This window comes from Lepisma saccharinum, chromosome 27 (assembly GCF_977018435.1).
Source record: "Lepisma saccharinum chromosome 27, izLepSacc3.1, whole genome shotgun sequence".
In the NCBI taxonomy this organism is placed as follows: Eukaryota; Metazoa; Arthropoda; class Insecta; order Zygentoma; family Lepismatidae; genus Lepisma; species Lepisma saccharinum.
The window spans coordinates 40,360,094-40,374,788 of record NC_139255.1 but is presented as its reverse complement, the minus strand read 5'-3'; the positions used below and the strand labels follow the sequence as shown (position 1 = coordinate 40,374,788).

General features: G+C 36.6%; 1 protein-coding gene across 1 annotated transcript in view; it reads right to left on the bottom strand.

Annotated features, from left to right (window-relative positions):
- Sac1 (phosphatidylinositol-3-phosphatase SAC1) overlaps positions 1-14,695 on the bottom strand; it is a 48,171-nt gene that overhangs the window by 22,504 nt on the left and 10,972 nt on the right. Inside the window, exons 4-8 of the mRNA XM_083112964.1 lie at positions 10,172-10,303; positions 9,176-9,287; positions 6,801-6,988; positions 6,396-6,551; positions 1,704-1,783 (exon numbers count right to left, since the gene is read on the bottom strand). Of these exons, the coding sequence (XP_082969090.1) occupies positions 1,704-1,783; positions 6,396-6,551; positions 6,801-6,988; positions 9,176-9,287; positions 10,172-10,303 (668 nt within the window). The remainder of the gene's footprint in view (positions 1-1,703; positions 1,784-6,395; positions 6,552-6,800; positions 6,989-9,175; positions 9,288-10,171; positions 10,304-14,695) is intronic.

The window sequence follows — 14,695 nt, the reverse complement described above, 5'->3', positions numbered from 1 at the left end:
ATCAATGTAAGGATTTGGGGAACTGCTAACCCCCATGAATTTGTGGAACACGAACGTGATTCTCCCAAAGTGAATGCCTTTTGTGCCATTTCCCATGAAAAGATTTATGGGCCCTTTCTCTTCCATGAACGTAATGTGACAGGACTTGTTTTCCTTGATATGCTGCAACTATGGCTCCTTCCACAGCTTGCAGAGGATAGCGCAGATTTCATTCTCCAATTGGATGGTGCCTCTGCGAATTACCATGGCAGCGTTCGGGACCATCTCAATGGGGCATTGGAACAACGTTGGATAGGCCGTGCATCTCCGGAGGATCGACCTCTCCTTCATTGGCCACCTCGTTCCCCCGACTTGTTCCCATGTGATTTCTTCATGTGGGGTTTTGTCAAGGATCATGTTTACGTACCACCACTTCCAACAACATTGGATGACCTGTGTGCCCGTATCACAGCAGCCATTGCTGATATTGACTGCAACATGCTACACAAGGTTTGGCAGGAGATAGACTATCGGCTTGATGTGTGCCGTGTTAGGCGAGGTGCTCACATAGAACACCTGTGATTTGTTTGAAAAAAACTTTGACAGTTTACCTTTCTTAGCACATATCTCACAATAACATTTGTTTATTATATTTCACAGAATAAATCTCTGAAATCGGGTCCATCATTTTGACTTACCCTGTACAGAATATTGAGAACACCCTAGGAAACAATGTAATTTATTTTCAATTTTGTATGAAAATTTTCAGTTGAAAAATCGAAAAAATAAAGGTGGCGAGCCTGAGAGGCCCCCCCTCGGGTAAGCTAGTGTTAATTTATTAATTAATACAAGATTGAATTAAAAGTATTCTAGTACCGAAGTAGCCTTCTAAAGAAGGTACAGCATGAACAACTATGCAATATATTCAAATATGTGGCCAACTCTACCATATTGTTGCAGATTTTAAAACTTGTCTAGCAACAGTGCCAAAATTTATAATGACATGTTTATTATTCTGACTTATGCGATACAGAAAACACACAAATATGTGTCGCAACTGCAACGTCATTTTAAATGATTGGCATATTCTTCCTGATTTTGCTTTCATGAGACAGACTTTTAATTTCCAAACTGTTTGTCATCCCTGTTGGGAGATGGCGACAGTGTTTTAGCAATTGTTTTTAGCTTCTTGAGAAGAGCAATTATCTTCCACTGTCTGTGAGGAAGTTTTTTTTAGTGTATCCTTACCTTTTTAATGTGCTGTGATTGTCTTTTGCAGGTCGCTTACAACCCAAGGGGCTTCTTACACACCTTTTTTAAATCTTAGGTAATAATTTTAGTTAAGGGGCTGTTTCCCCTTACACATTGAAGGGTACAAAATGACCATATCTGCCAAATCGCCCAAATATTTTAATTCATTCATTCATTCATTAAATGTGCCCCTTATTTTTTTTAATATAAAAATGTAACTAACATTTTCCATTAGTGAACTTGATTCTTTTTTTAAATTTAGAATTTGATTTGAAAAGTCAGATTCCATAGCGACGGATGCACGTGTGCAACCCTCCCCACCGATAAATATGTATTATAACAAACTGATTATGCATTACAAATCATGAAGAAAACTGGGAAAATCTATCAAAATGGCACCACTTTAACAAAAGCAACCAATGACACCTACAATTAGGGACAGTAACAAAAGAAATCACAAACATACTGATCACCTGATGTCAGGATTTGCTGCTTTCATGATCATTTCTTTATAGGCTTGTTCTAGCACCTCTTCAGCACCTGTATGGTTCACCTATAAGAGACATTTTCTTCAGTTAAAAAGTAGATTTTATGATTAAATAACAGCTATCTAATATTCTGATTAAACTATAAAAATAAACTCCTTGGCAGAACAGCCATCTGAGAGCCAGGGCCTGCCAACAAGGTGGACTGATTTAAACCACTTTAAGTAAACAATTTATAGAATACTGCACATAAGGATTTTGCAGATATCTGAATCACGTTTGGTGAAAGTACATTAATCTTGAATCATTTAATGGTGTTTAATAGGCTCTATGATAGGAAAATAAAGGAAATAAAATATAGTGAAGCTCATAAGAAAGGAAATGTAACATGTACACACACATTTCTCTTGATTTAAAACTCAATAATTTTTATAGGCAAAAGTAGCAAACATTTTGTTTAGAAAAATATACAAAATACTAATCATGTTAAACCATAAATAGTGTCATTATCATTAAACTGTAAATAAACATTGTAGCTGATATTTTTTCAAACTATCATTTTAAAAAATCAGATACAAATACAGTGGAACCTCGATTTTACATTTTTCAGGGGACCAAGCTGAAAAAACTTAAAATGCGGAAAAATGTAAAATAGAGGAAAATTTTATAGCATTTTGCTCTATTGGGACCGTGAATATTGAATGTATAATGTTGGAAAATGTAAAACCGGGGTTCCACTACTATAAAAATATTTAAGTTACAATTATAGACTACATCCAGCTCTGATACCAACTTGAAAAACCTTTCACCGTACGGATATCACTGTGACCTCAGAGGATACTGTTTACTAATCAAAAGTATGAGTCCAGACAATTGGCTAAAGGCCAGGATTGGATTTGTTTGATTGAAATTAAAATTGTGGATGCATCAGCATTTAGGCTATTTTGCATCCGTCACATTATACGAGGCATACGGGTCTGAGGAATAAGAGATCCTTACCTAATTAAAAGCCGAGGCTGTAAAGGGGCACTCGGCACACATAAGGAGAAAACACAGGACAACACACAGCCCTGCAGATGATTATACTGGCCATAGGTCCAGACGCCACAGCCCTTTCTAGGGTGTACTACATAGAAGTGAGAGTGACATTTGGATGCCTTTTGAAAAGGCTACTCCTTCCACCCTGCCAAGGTTGGAAGAGAGAGGAGTGGCTTAACCATAAATGTTGAACCATCATGCAAGTGATAAACAACAGTGTATTCAAGGATCTCTAGATAGAGAGAGATAGTGAATCATGTGATAATTGCCCAAACACCAAATATAGGATACTGAGATAACCCAATACATAGGGGCACGCATATTTCGTTTTCGACGAAAAAACTAAATGGCAAAAAAACACATTGTAGTGTTAATTTTTCATGATTTTGAAAGGTGTGAGATGAATTTTGCTACAATGTTTTGTCACGAAATAATGCGAAATGAACTGCAAAATGCAAAATAAACTCAAAACATGAAATTTAGGGTTTATTTACCGATGCGACAGCTTCTGAGGTCTGAATTATCCTGTAAGTTATGCAATTCACAGAAAATTGATTAATTCTGGTGTTAACATTGGAGAAGCAAAAATGGACTCCTCTACACAGAAATAAACTTAATACTCTGGTAACTACATAAAAGTGCTATTAGAAGTGAAATGTTAATTTTGTGTAATAAGTAGTTTTCAATCAAATTTAGGGTTATGTTCACAATTTTAAAACCAAAATGTATTTTTATATACCACTTTTAATCCGATTTTTCACCACTATAACACCGTAATTTTATTCTATTTTCTGCTTTTGAACCCGAAATTGACTCAGTTTTTATATCGAAATTTTGCTTCTTTATTTACGAAAATTATGTGCTTCTACCATGTTACAAACAGTATTTGTTTTTTTGTTTCTTTTTTGTGTTTGTATATGATTCTGTATGCTTGGGTTTCTTCCATGGTTCTGTGTAGTTTAAAAGAGCCAATAAGATTTGAACTTTCAACCCTCCCCTTGCGACGAGGGAGGAAGTATAAATATGGCCTCTGACAGAGGACAGGACAGAGAGTGTTTATAAAGCGGATAGCAGAAGGGAGAGTGATCTTTGGTCTCCAGTGCCTCCCATGAGAAAGAGCATCCTGAGGCGGTTCTGCTGATGCTAGCTTCCACTTGGCAGTTCTGCCGTAGGCTCAAGTTAGAGAAATGTAAATAATGTAAATTAGAGAATTATTGGAAGAATCCGAGCCTTGTTTGTTGAACTGTAAAGAAATGTATAAAGCCCATTTCTGCAAGTTTCCAGCAATCACCCTGCAACATTAATTCAGTAAGTTCTTGCCTGTGATTGATTCTTTGGTTCCGAGTGCTCTGGTGAGGAACGGGATGGGAACCCAGGACTAACGAGCCTATTTAGTTGCTTATTTGGGTTTTTCCTGCCAGGAGCAGCCCGGTAAGGGTGGAGTGTTGCGGAACAACCAATACGGAAGTGGACTTGACACATAAAGCCACTAGTATTGACTTTCGAAAGATCACTGGTAAACAAAGAGACTGGATGACAATTTGCTATAAAAAATACAACTCAATTTTAGGAAACAGTATGCATGTCCAGGGAAATTGCTGCCTGCCATACGACTGCCCTCGCCTTGTCTCTGAGCACAGTAAAAGAACTTCCTACTTTCAAATATGTTTCTTAGATGTTCTCTTCCAGTTACTAGAACTTAGAATTATTTAGCTGGATTAGAAATGAAATATTCTTTCGTCGATGCAGTTAAGATACAAATAAACTGTTGAAATATGAAGAGTGTGTCATGTCGATTCTTGAGAAGATTGGTAAATTGACCTACGCAACATCCGAGTATTACAGTTGCAAGTCTCATTACTAGGGAATGGATTTTAAGGTGCAGCTGTTTTCATACGAATCGTTTGATATATGTATTTTAGGACATGAAATCAAGTAAAATGAACACACTTTGTTGCACCTTCTTATGAGATTAGCACATGTATCCCCTTTTTACCCTATCTTTTATGCTTCAGCACTTTTCATGTTTTGTTAAAAAATTGGACAGAAAAATACATGATTTTGACTCTTCTTGAGCAGCTATATAAAATCCTATAGTCTCATTTCATAGAGCAGAACAAGAGCTATAAAATGTAATCATTGCAGCCAGGCACGTATCTAGAAATATGTTTGGGGGTGGCCCGAACCAAGTGTCTCAGGATTAATAATAATAATAAAATAATAATGTTTAAATTAAAATAATTATATTAAATCAAATAAATACTAATTAAAAAAGGTAAAAGGTAAAGTGCTCCCCTGTGCTTAGCACCATGCCATGAAGGCGTATAGGGGGTGTGGGGGTAATGCCCCACACTTTCTTGATCCGGTCATAAGTGGGGGTGATGTGATCGGCACCACACCCCTGACTGCCTTTACCCCCCATGGTTTCCCCCAGGTACCCATGTCATTCGACGCTGGGTGGGTGCCGGAATCTGCTTCCAACGTTAGAAAAATTCCCGGATTTGAACCGGCCGGGGATCGAACCTTGAGCATGATAGTCAGACGCGTTACCGACTGAGCCAACGCGGCAACTAATAAATTAATGGGTTTTGTCTTAAATAAATACTAATTACAATACATAAATTAAAATTATATTATTATCACAGGATTAGGTCAAAAGACTGTATAAGAATAGAGATATAACAGCGCATATTCATTACGTAGCTTACCTGTAGTTATGATCGGAATAACTTACATAAAAATGAGTGCCCTGGCAATGAAATTAATGTCAAATAGATGAATAATTGAATATTTATCGAATAACAAAAATGATGTTACATGTAGTTAGACAAAAGTAAGTTTCTGGTTAAAATTCTATGTATATTATTTTGAGTAGTAGTGTACATAAATCTTCTTTGTAATGTGATTTAAAGCCGTATGATCCCAATATAATCCTTGCCTTCTAAAAAGTTCAGAGGAAATTAATAACCATCGATTATGCAACAAATGCTAATATTTTCATTACTTAATTTTAGTACTTGGTAAGTCTTTCGGGGAGTCCGGATCCCTGGACCCCCGTCCCTAAATACGTCCTTCCTGTCTTTCAAAGCCGTATGATCCCAATATAATCCTTGTCTTACAATAAGTTCAGAGGAATTTATATAACAACGGCTAAACGAATAAATTTTTCATTGTTTAATTTTAGTGCTTGATAAATCTTTCGGGGGGGGGGGGGGGGGAAGCCCCGATAGTTACCAATATAATGCAACAAAACTCGCAAGAGAAAACACAACCTTCAACAAAATCTGTTCAGCAGAATCACAGTTCTCTATGCGGTCTGCGTGCATTATATACAGAAGGTGGAAAAAAAGAGAGCATTGAATAAAGGCATTTTATCAGCATGCACCTTTTTGAAAACATTTTCAGAACCTTTTTTCCCCTTTCTCAATCATAATTTTGCACCTTAAAATCCTTTCCCTACTAATCACGATGCAGGTCAACATTGAAATTTTGGTGGCCTTCACCAGGAATCGAAGCCAGGACTACTCACTCCAATGGCAAGAAGTAACATTGACTACATGGGAGCCTGAAAATCTTACAAGCTTTACAAATATTCACATAAAGAAAAGGACTATTGTGATGAACAAAATCTATTGTACCTACCAAATTAACTGCAACTTGTCTCCCATAATTGAAGATCTGATTATCAAAATGTCTTGAAAATCCTTCCGCATGATTTTCTGTTAGACTGAGCACTGGTCGAGGCTTGTACTTCAAGTTTGGTAGCTGAGACCAAAATAAAGGTATGGAACCTCTAGTCTGTAACATAAGCAATAAATGACATTAATACATGTGCACTTTAAAGTTTATCGGTTTTAAATCTTTATTTTTCAGTTCACAGTAGAGCAAACAGGATAATCTGTATCAATAACAAGAAACCTTAAAGACTGTTAAATGTTGTATGTGTGTGCATACACACAAAAAAATGTTTTTCTTAAATATAGAATAATTTCTTTAAAAAATCCAATATCCAACATACAAATTCTACTAAAAAGGTCAAATAATTACCTGTACAAAAGAAGCTCTGTCCCCCATATGTTCAACAATTTGCTCCGTTTCGACATAGTTCGCAACATTCCCTTCTACATCCAGCCCTCGCATAAACAGCCGGCAGCCTGCTCTGAAACAGCATCTCCTTGAAATCAGGGTCCACACAAAATTCTTGCTATTTATAGTACAGTGGTTTATTGATATAACTAGGGAAAAGATCAGGAAAATATCTTCTTCAGAACAGTACAGGCTACTTTCCAAGTAACTCTTCTTGACATCAAAAATTCTAATTCGTATATATATGCTGCCTCTAGCTGTTCTAATAACGTCAAAATTAAATAAGATAAATATTAGAGTTGAGATCAGTGGTATTGGTATCGGAAAGTATTGGTTGGAATTTATATACCAATTCCTGCCGATACCTTTCTGGCATTTTGGCCTTTCATGGGCTCCACAAATATGCCATGCAACACTTTGCGGGGTCTAAGGAAATTATGCAATTTTGCAGCACAGTGTTGCTACAAGAACCAAGCAGGGATTGCTATTAGGATTGACATGTTGGTTTGCAATAGGAGGTCAAAATCTGACATGTGTGAACAAGAAATGAGTAATGAGCCATGAGTAAAAAGAACACATCACACATCAGCCTGGTTGTATAGTCTTTGTGGTAGCAATGGGCAATGAAAGAAAACATGTTGGAATAACGTGGAAACAATGCATTGGGCACCTGAAGGCACTGTCAACCATTACAACTGGGCATGCAAATGAAAGGCAATCTGAAAAGATACCACCAGTGCCCTCTGGCAACACTGAAACTGTTCTGCCTTCTTCTCAGTTGATCCTTCTCTCGCGTGCCTATGATAGGACAGTGGATTGTTATGATGGACCAGCAGCAAAGGTGTCATCAATATAAGAAATAAATAAGTTGCTCAAGACAGTAAGTGATAACAAGAATATTAACATGTTGTCTTGGCCTGTGAGAAGTCCAGACTTCAACACAATTGAGAATGTGCGGAATACAATGTGCTACAGGTTGTCTAAACTGAAGTTGACAAGTTGACATGTAACAATGGAGGAATATCGCAGGTCAAACGATTCCAAGCCAGAGCATATCGACAGCACAAAGGTTGGTTGTACTATTGACTATTGAACCATGTTTGCATCTTTTGTTACGATTAAATGGCGTGAGCAATGTACATGTAGTATTTTGGTGTCGAACCTTTTGCTGAAACTGTATATCCTGGAAGTTATGTAAATTGCACAATATTCAATAATCTTGCTCCAGTATAGTGTCAAAAAAGTGGATTGTGTGACCAATGACAGTTATTTCAATATCCTGATTATCTTACATGGGAAGTTATGAATATTTAAAAATGAAATTGTGGAATACTTACATATTAAAATGTATAAATGTCCTGAATTATATTTTAAGTTGTTACATGTACAAGTATCAGTATTGGTGGAATCAGTATGAGTTCGGCATCTGTATCAATTCACAAGGGGTAGCAGTTCTATCCTAGTTAACATACTTCTGCACCAACCAATGCTAAACAATTAACATTCAGCCTTCAAAATGACTTCAAGTTCTCAGAATTACAGTTACAATTACAATCCAAGGAAGCACATACCATGTCACAAAAGATACTAGAAATGGTGTCGTCCTGCATCCGCACATTTCTGGCATCTTTTCAGGAAATTTCCATTTACACACAACAGTTCAGCTTCTGATATTGCTTCAGTTTCTCTCCTGATATTCTTTTTCAGTTCTTCTGATGCGTGGAGGTTTGTTGCATAGACTTTATTTTGTTGTAATGTGTATGCATGTGCCATTTACAAAACTATAGTGAAACACAAATAACACTTGCAACACTAAACACTTTATACAACATTAGAAAATCACAAGAACACCAGCAACACGTAAACACTTTAAAAATACAACTGGAATGAAATCGCGAAGATACTGAAATGGAATGGGGTTAACAAATTCACAAGTTATGCGCAAAGTCATGTGTTTCAGTTGCTGCTCTGGTACCGCAAGCTCTTAGGAAACTAAAGTGTCTTTTTTTGCATGTCTTGTTATTAAAGCTTCGCAAAATTTCTTAAAAACAGAAATTTGTGGATGGATGAGAACATTTCCAATATCCCCTGTGACAAGGTTCGTGCTTATTTTGATTGTAATTGTAACTGTAATTCTGAGAACTTGAAATAATTTCGAAGCTACCAGTTTCGATAGCAGAGATATCATGCGCGATATGCTGGGAGTTGCCGTCTGGCCAGCTGCCAAGTGGGCCACAGGCAGGTGGCACAAGTGACGGAAATATGCACTGCACATCAGGCAAAATTGAGCTGATGTCAACACAAAAATAAGTAAATATTTGCTATACAAAGGATACATCCATGTAGTACTGGTAAGCAGTACCTCTGCAGTTCTGGCTGGTTTGCAAAGTCTCGTAGTAAATGACCATTCCAAACAAATCGTGGATCTGCTCTTTCATGGAGTGGCATCTGTAAATATAATGAAACTTCGCAATGTGACGTGGTAAACATGATGAAAATATTTGGTGGAAAAAGTTTCATATTTCCACATTGCACTTCTTATTCTAACAACAATGGTATACCACCTCAATCCCAGATGCCATAACCCAAAATAACAATTGGTTCCTAGAATAAGAAAAGCAATGTGGAAATACCTGCCATAATCAGCAGGTAACGGTGGAGGAATTGCGAAACATTGCAAAAAAATTATAATTTTGAGAAACATTTCTAATATGTAATTTCTGTGCAACAAACATGTTACTGTTGTAAGGAAAAGTTAACTTTCATGAAAATCTTTAGATGTTACTTATTCTACAATGTGAACAAGAAATCACTAAACCCTTCAAGAAGTAACCACTAATTTTCCAGTTACTTGATTCTAGTTAAGACATAACTTGCAGAATGCTAAGATAAACTAAAAGCAGGCTTTCATTCTTTAATTCTCTGGGGTGAGCATCTAAAATTAACTGAATCTTTCATTAAATTACTATAAACCTCATAAGTTTAAATACAAAAATATAGAGGCAAAAAATTTAAAGTCAAGATACAAACTGGAAAAAATTTACACCATGTAAATGAAATATGGAGATTATAACTTGGATCCTAATTTTTCTTAATCAATTATGTATAATGTTGTTCTTTAATGTACAAAAATTAGAGAAAAGTAACTGTAAATTGTTATATTCATTATCGTTACCTGAAGAAACCAGCAGGTATAGTTACTCATATTAAAAAGGAACTGGTTAAAGTTACCCACTTTAAAAGATAACTAGGCCTCACTTACATAATCAATACTTCAAAATGCTGGAAACGCAAATAAACATATCTGCATAATTTTAATGCCTCACACTAACCTGTAAGAACTCCGGAGTTGTATTGTGCAGCCTTTGCAGTGTATGAGTTAAATCATATGTGTATGAGAAATATAGGAAAGGTACATTAAGCACGAATTCGACCATAGACAAATATATTTTGTTCTCATAAATCTGAAATATAAGAATCAAACAGTTAATACACACATCTTACAATATATAATCATTTCGATAAAGTATAAGCTAAGTGACAGTAAATAACTTCACTGTTGCTGATACCAAATTTGCAAATAATTCAAAATATATCACGTGATGCTTTTTCAATTGAAGAGTCCACGGATAAAACCTGATAAGTCACATATTCAGTTTATTTTAACAGGATAATAAATTCAAACTTTCGAGACTCATTAGCAGGAAATGGATTTATATGTAGTAAAAATCAGCTAAATATGTACATACATATTTAGTTATTTTCACAAAAACATGGACTTAAAATTGTAGAAATTTACCTTTTTAATAATATAAGACATTATCTACATAACTCTTGAGTTTTAAAACAATTGATAACACCTTGCTCGGCATTGTAACTATTACCGTGACTGTCCAGAAGCAAATCCTGCACGTGCGCCACAAAATCGTTGATTCTGGTGTTACTGTCGGGCAAGCAACTAGTAGTGAAGGTGGGGTTACTAATGGGCTGCTGGACTTGGGACTCTCTTCCAATAATGTTTGTACCAATGCTTGAGCCCTTATTCTCTATTGTTGACAACAATTGTAAATAAACAGGAATTTCAAGTGTTTTACGATAGCAAAAGCAAGCAGTTGCGAGGTATAAAAAATAAATTATTGTTCAGATGACAGAATTGGATTGAGTTGGTGTTTTAAGTCCACTTTATGCACAGTAAGGCTAATTGGGACTGGACTTACAGTTTAAAGTGGGATCCGAACCACTATGTGCCTCCAACAGATATCGAACCTGGGACCCCTTGATTACAAGGTGATGACACTTCTACTGCGCCATCGGGGAGGCCTTTGAGATGACAGAAAACTTGTAATAAACACAACTGGAGACTACAACAAAGGTTGTAAACTTTAGTTAGTTTAACGTCGCTTCAAACTTTGTCAGTTATTTGCAAGAAATTCATCCAACTCTTTAGGTCACATGGGGACATGTAGTTATTGCACAAATAAGAAGTATATGTTTAGAAATGTTCTAAAACATGGAAATAATCTGTAAAAATAAATAAAATATGAGCCAAAACCTAATATATGTACACATATGAAAATAAAACCTAAATTTTTCAAGTTTTCATGTAATGATGTGCAAAGATAATACAAAATATAACTGATTGCAAAAATATGTATTTACATACGAGGGTCACTATTTATATTTTGAGCCTAAAAATGAAAAAACAGGAATTTGGCATTGAAAACTGCTTTATTGTTTTTCGAAGTATTCTCCTTTATGGTCAATACACTTTTGCATTCGTTCGAACCATTTGTCAAAGCAGTTTTTCCAATCTTCTTGAGACACCTCCATAATATGGTTTTTGAACGCATCAACAGCGTCTTCCGCCAACGAAAATCGTTGTCCATGCAATTTATTCTTGACATTCGGGAACAAGAAGAAGTCATTGGGTGCCAAATCAGGACTGTACGGCGGATGACCCATCAATTCGATTTTTTGACTGTTCATAAAGTCGGTTGTTAGACGAGATGTGTGACAGCTGGCATTGTCTTGATGAAGAATGATCCGACGGCGTTTGTTTGTTTTCCGTATTTGACCGAAGACCTCTGGCAAACAAATTGTTGTGTACCATTCAGAGTTGACCGTTCTACGTTCCTCTAAAGGCACAGTTGCCACATGACCAGTTTTCCCGAAAAAAAAAACGACCATTTCTTTCGATGTGCTTCGAGCGCAAACAACTTTTGTTGGATTGGGTTCATCTTGAAACACCCATACAGTCGACTGCTGTTTACGTTCCGGCTCATATGCATATATCCATGATTCGTCACCTGTTACCATCTTATATACGTCTTTTGAAGCACCACGATTGTATTTATTGAGCATTTGTTTGCACCAATTGACGCGAGCGTCTTTTTGAGTTTTTGTCAAATAGTGTGGGATCCAACGAGAACATACCTATCTCACAGCTAAATGATCATGTAATAATTTATATATGCTGGTGGAACTAATGCCTATGCTTGCCTCAATCTCACAGTATGTCACATGACGATCTTGCAGTATTAGGTTTTGCACAGCATCAATGTTTTCTTGAACAACTGATTTTGGACGACCTTCGCGAATCTCGTCGGTGAGCGAATGGCGGCCACGATTAAATTCGTTATACCAGCGTTTCACAGTGGCAAAGGATGGGGCTTCATCGCCAAATGTGGAAGTAAGTTGAACGATGCACTCTAGTCTTGATAATCCACGTCGAAAATCGTAAAAAATCATTGCACGAAAATGTTCACGAGTTAATTCCATTTTATTGTTGTCGCGCAATCTCCAAGGCAACATTAACAACACAAATGAAGCTATTGACAAAACATTTGAAGTACGTTATGGTCAATAATGCTAGACGATTCCGTGCAAACGTCAAATCGCGCCTAACTTCAATCAGTGTTGCCAAGGCTCAAAATATAAATAGTGACCCTCATATAAATCCATTCCCTGCTCATTAGTTTCCACATTTATTTATAAATAAATTCTATAGTGATGGAGTTCATATAAAGGTGAATACCATCCAGTGAGAAGTCTTCTCTTTACTGCATAGCCTGCCATTGCATGCAATAAGTGAATGTGCAGGGTTGGTGCCTAAGCATGTCAAGTGATCAAGTTTCGATATTGCCACCAAAGTTCCCAGGTTTGAGTCCCAGTCTTGGTATGGGAGGCTCTCGTCATCAATTTCATCATTCATCCTTATTGTCATAATTAGCCAAAAGTGGCAGAAAAGTGATGTAAAATAAAAAATAAGAAGTACATGCATAACACATGGAAAAAGAACCCCTTAATAGCACATGTCCTCTGTAACACATAACTGTAATAGCACATATTTACAGCAAAAAAAATAGTAAATGCCACAGATATACATTTTTATAAGAACTCACAAACTAAGAGCATGAATCTACTAGGGATGGGCCGATATGAAATTTTGGCCGATACCGATAACAGATATTCTACCGATCCGATATGAAATTAGAAATGGTCCTTGAAGAACCTGAAGGCTCATTGACCTCCTTAATAAATGTGTGTTTCAAGGTGACTGCAGTGAAAAAGAAATTGCATATTTAGACATTTACATTTTTAGAAAGTAGAGCATGGAGATTATCCATAAAAATTACAACAAAATGGCAGAATTTTGCACTAAATTATCAGATATTTATCGATATATCAGATCGGTAATTTTACCGATACACCAATATGCCTATATCGGCCGATACCGATAGAGTACCGATTAATCGGTCCCACCCTAGTATCTACATTAACTACAATCTCTTCAGGCTAGGGACAAAAATACAGATATACAGTATATGCAGCAAGCAGGTTAGAAGTTTATCACAATATCTATAATAACTAAGCACTGCATTGGAATTAGACCACGGACAAAATGTTGCTTTAAAATATTCAAGGATTGCAAATGAGATAATTGGAATACTAAAATAAAAGTTTTAATTATGAAATCGATTTTTCCAATAGGATAATTAGACTTCAAGATAGTGTCGTGCAGCATTTTTTGTGGACCTCACAACATACTTAAACTCTGAAAAAGTAATGGCCAGTATCGTTTATTAAATTCCAATCAACACTTGTACAGTCACGGACACTGCCGGCTTGTAAGGATTCCATTGAAAGTCAATGTATTCATTACAAGCCGGCAGTGTACGTGACTGTACCCCTACAATCAGCTGGCATCAATACCTATAGGGCAAAAGGTTTAACCTGGCACGGCTCCTGCCAAAACCTTCTCTGTCGTCTGCAGGACGTTGTTGGCACAAGCAAGCAAACGTGGAGACAGGCCAAACTGCGAGCGGTCATTTGGGGGTGCAAGCACAGATGTCTCCAGCACCAGAACATTCACGTCCTTCATAACATGGCAACAATGTGAAGGAAGCAGCGACCCCTGGTAGGCAGAGGACAAAGCACGTGCTGTCTCCAAGGCTTCTGCCAATGGTTGAAAATACTAATGTGACACCTGGAAAAGTTCGCTAGCAGTAGGAAATCTACGGTTTGGCGCGAACTGTGCCAGGCTAAACTTTCTGCAACCTTAGGCATCAGCCCGGCCCTAATTTTAAAGCAAAACCCTAGTAAATTGATATCTTTATAATTGCAATGAAATATTAACTATGTAAATATATCTACTATTCTGAACAACTTTGAACTAGTACAATGCCCAAGTATCAGATTAAATCTTATACACTAGCTGATTACCCAGCGTTGCATGGGTGTTTATTTATCCCAATCTTGTATTAGACAGGAAAATAATAAATTCTAATGTGAAATGTAACTAATTTTATTTCATCGTGAATGTCACCAATTAGCTTAAGACACTCCGAAAACTATGG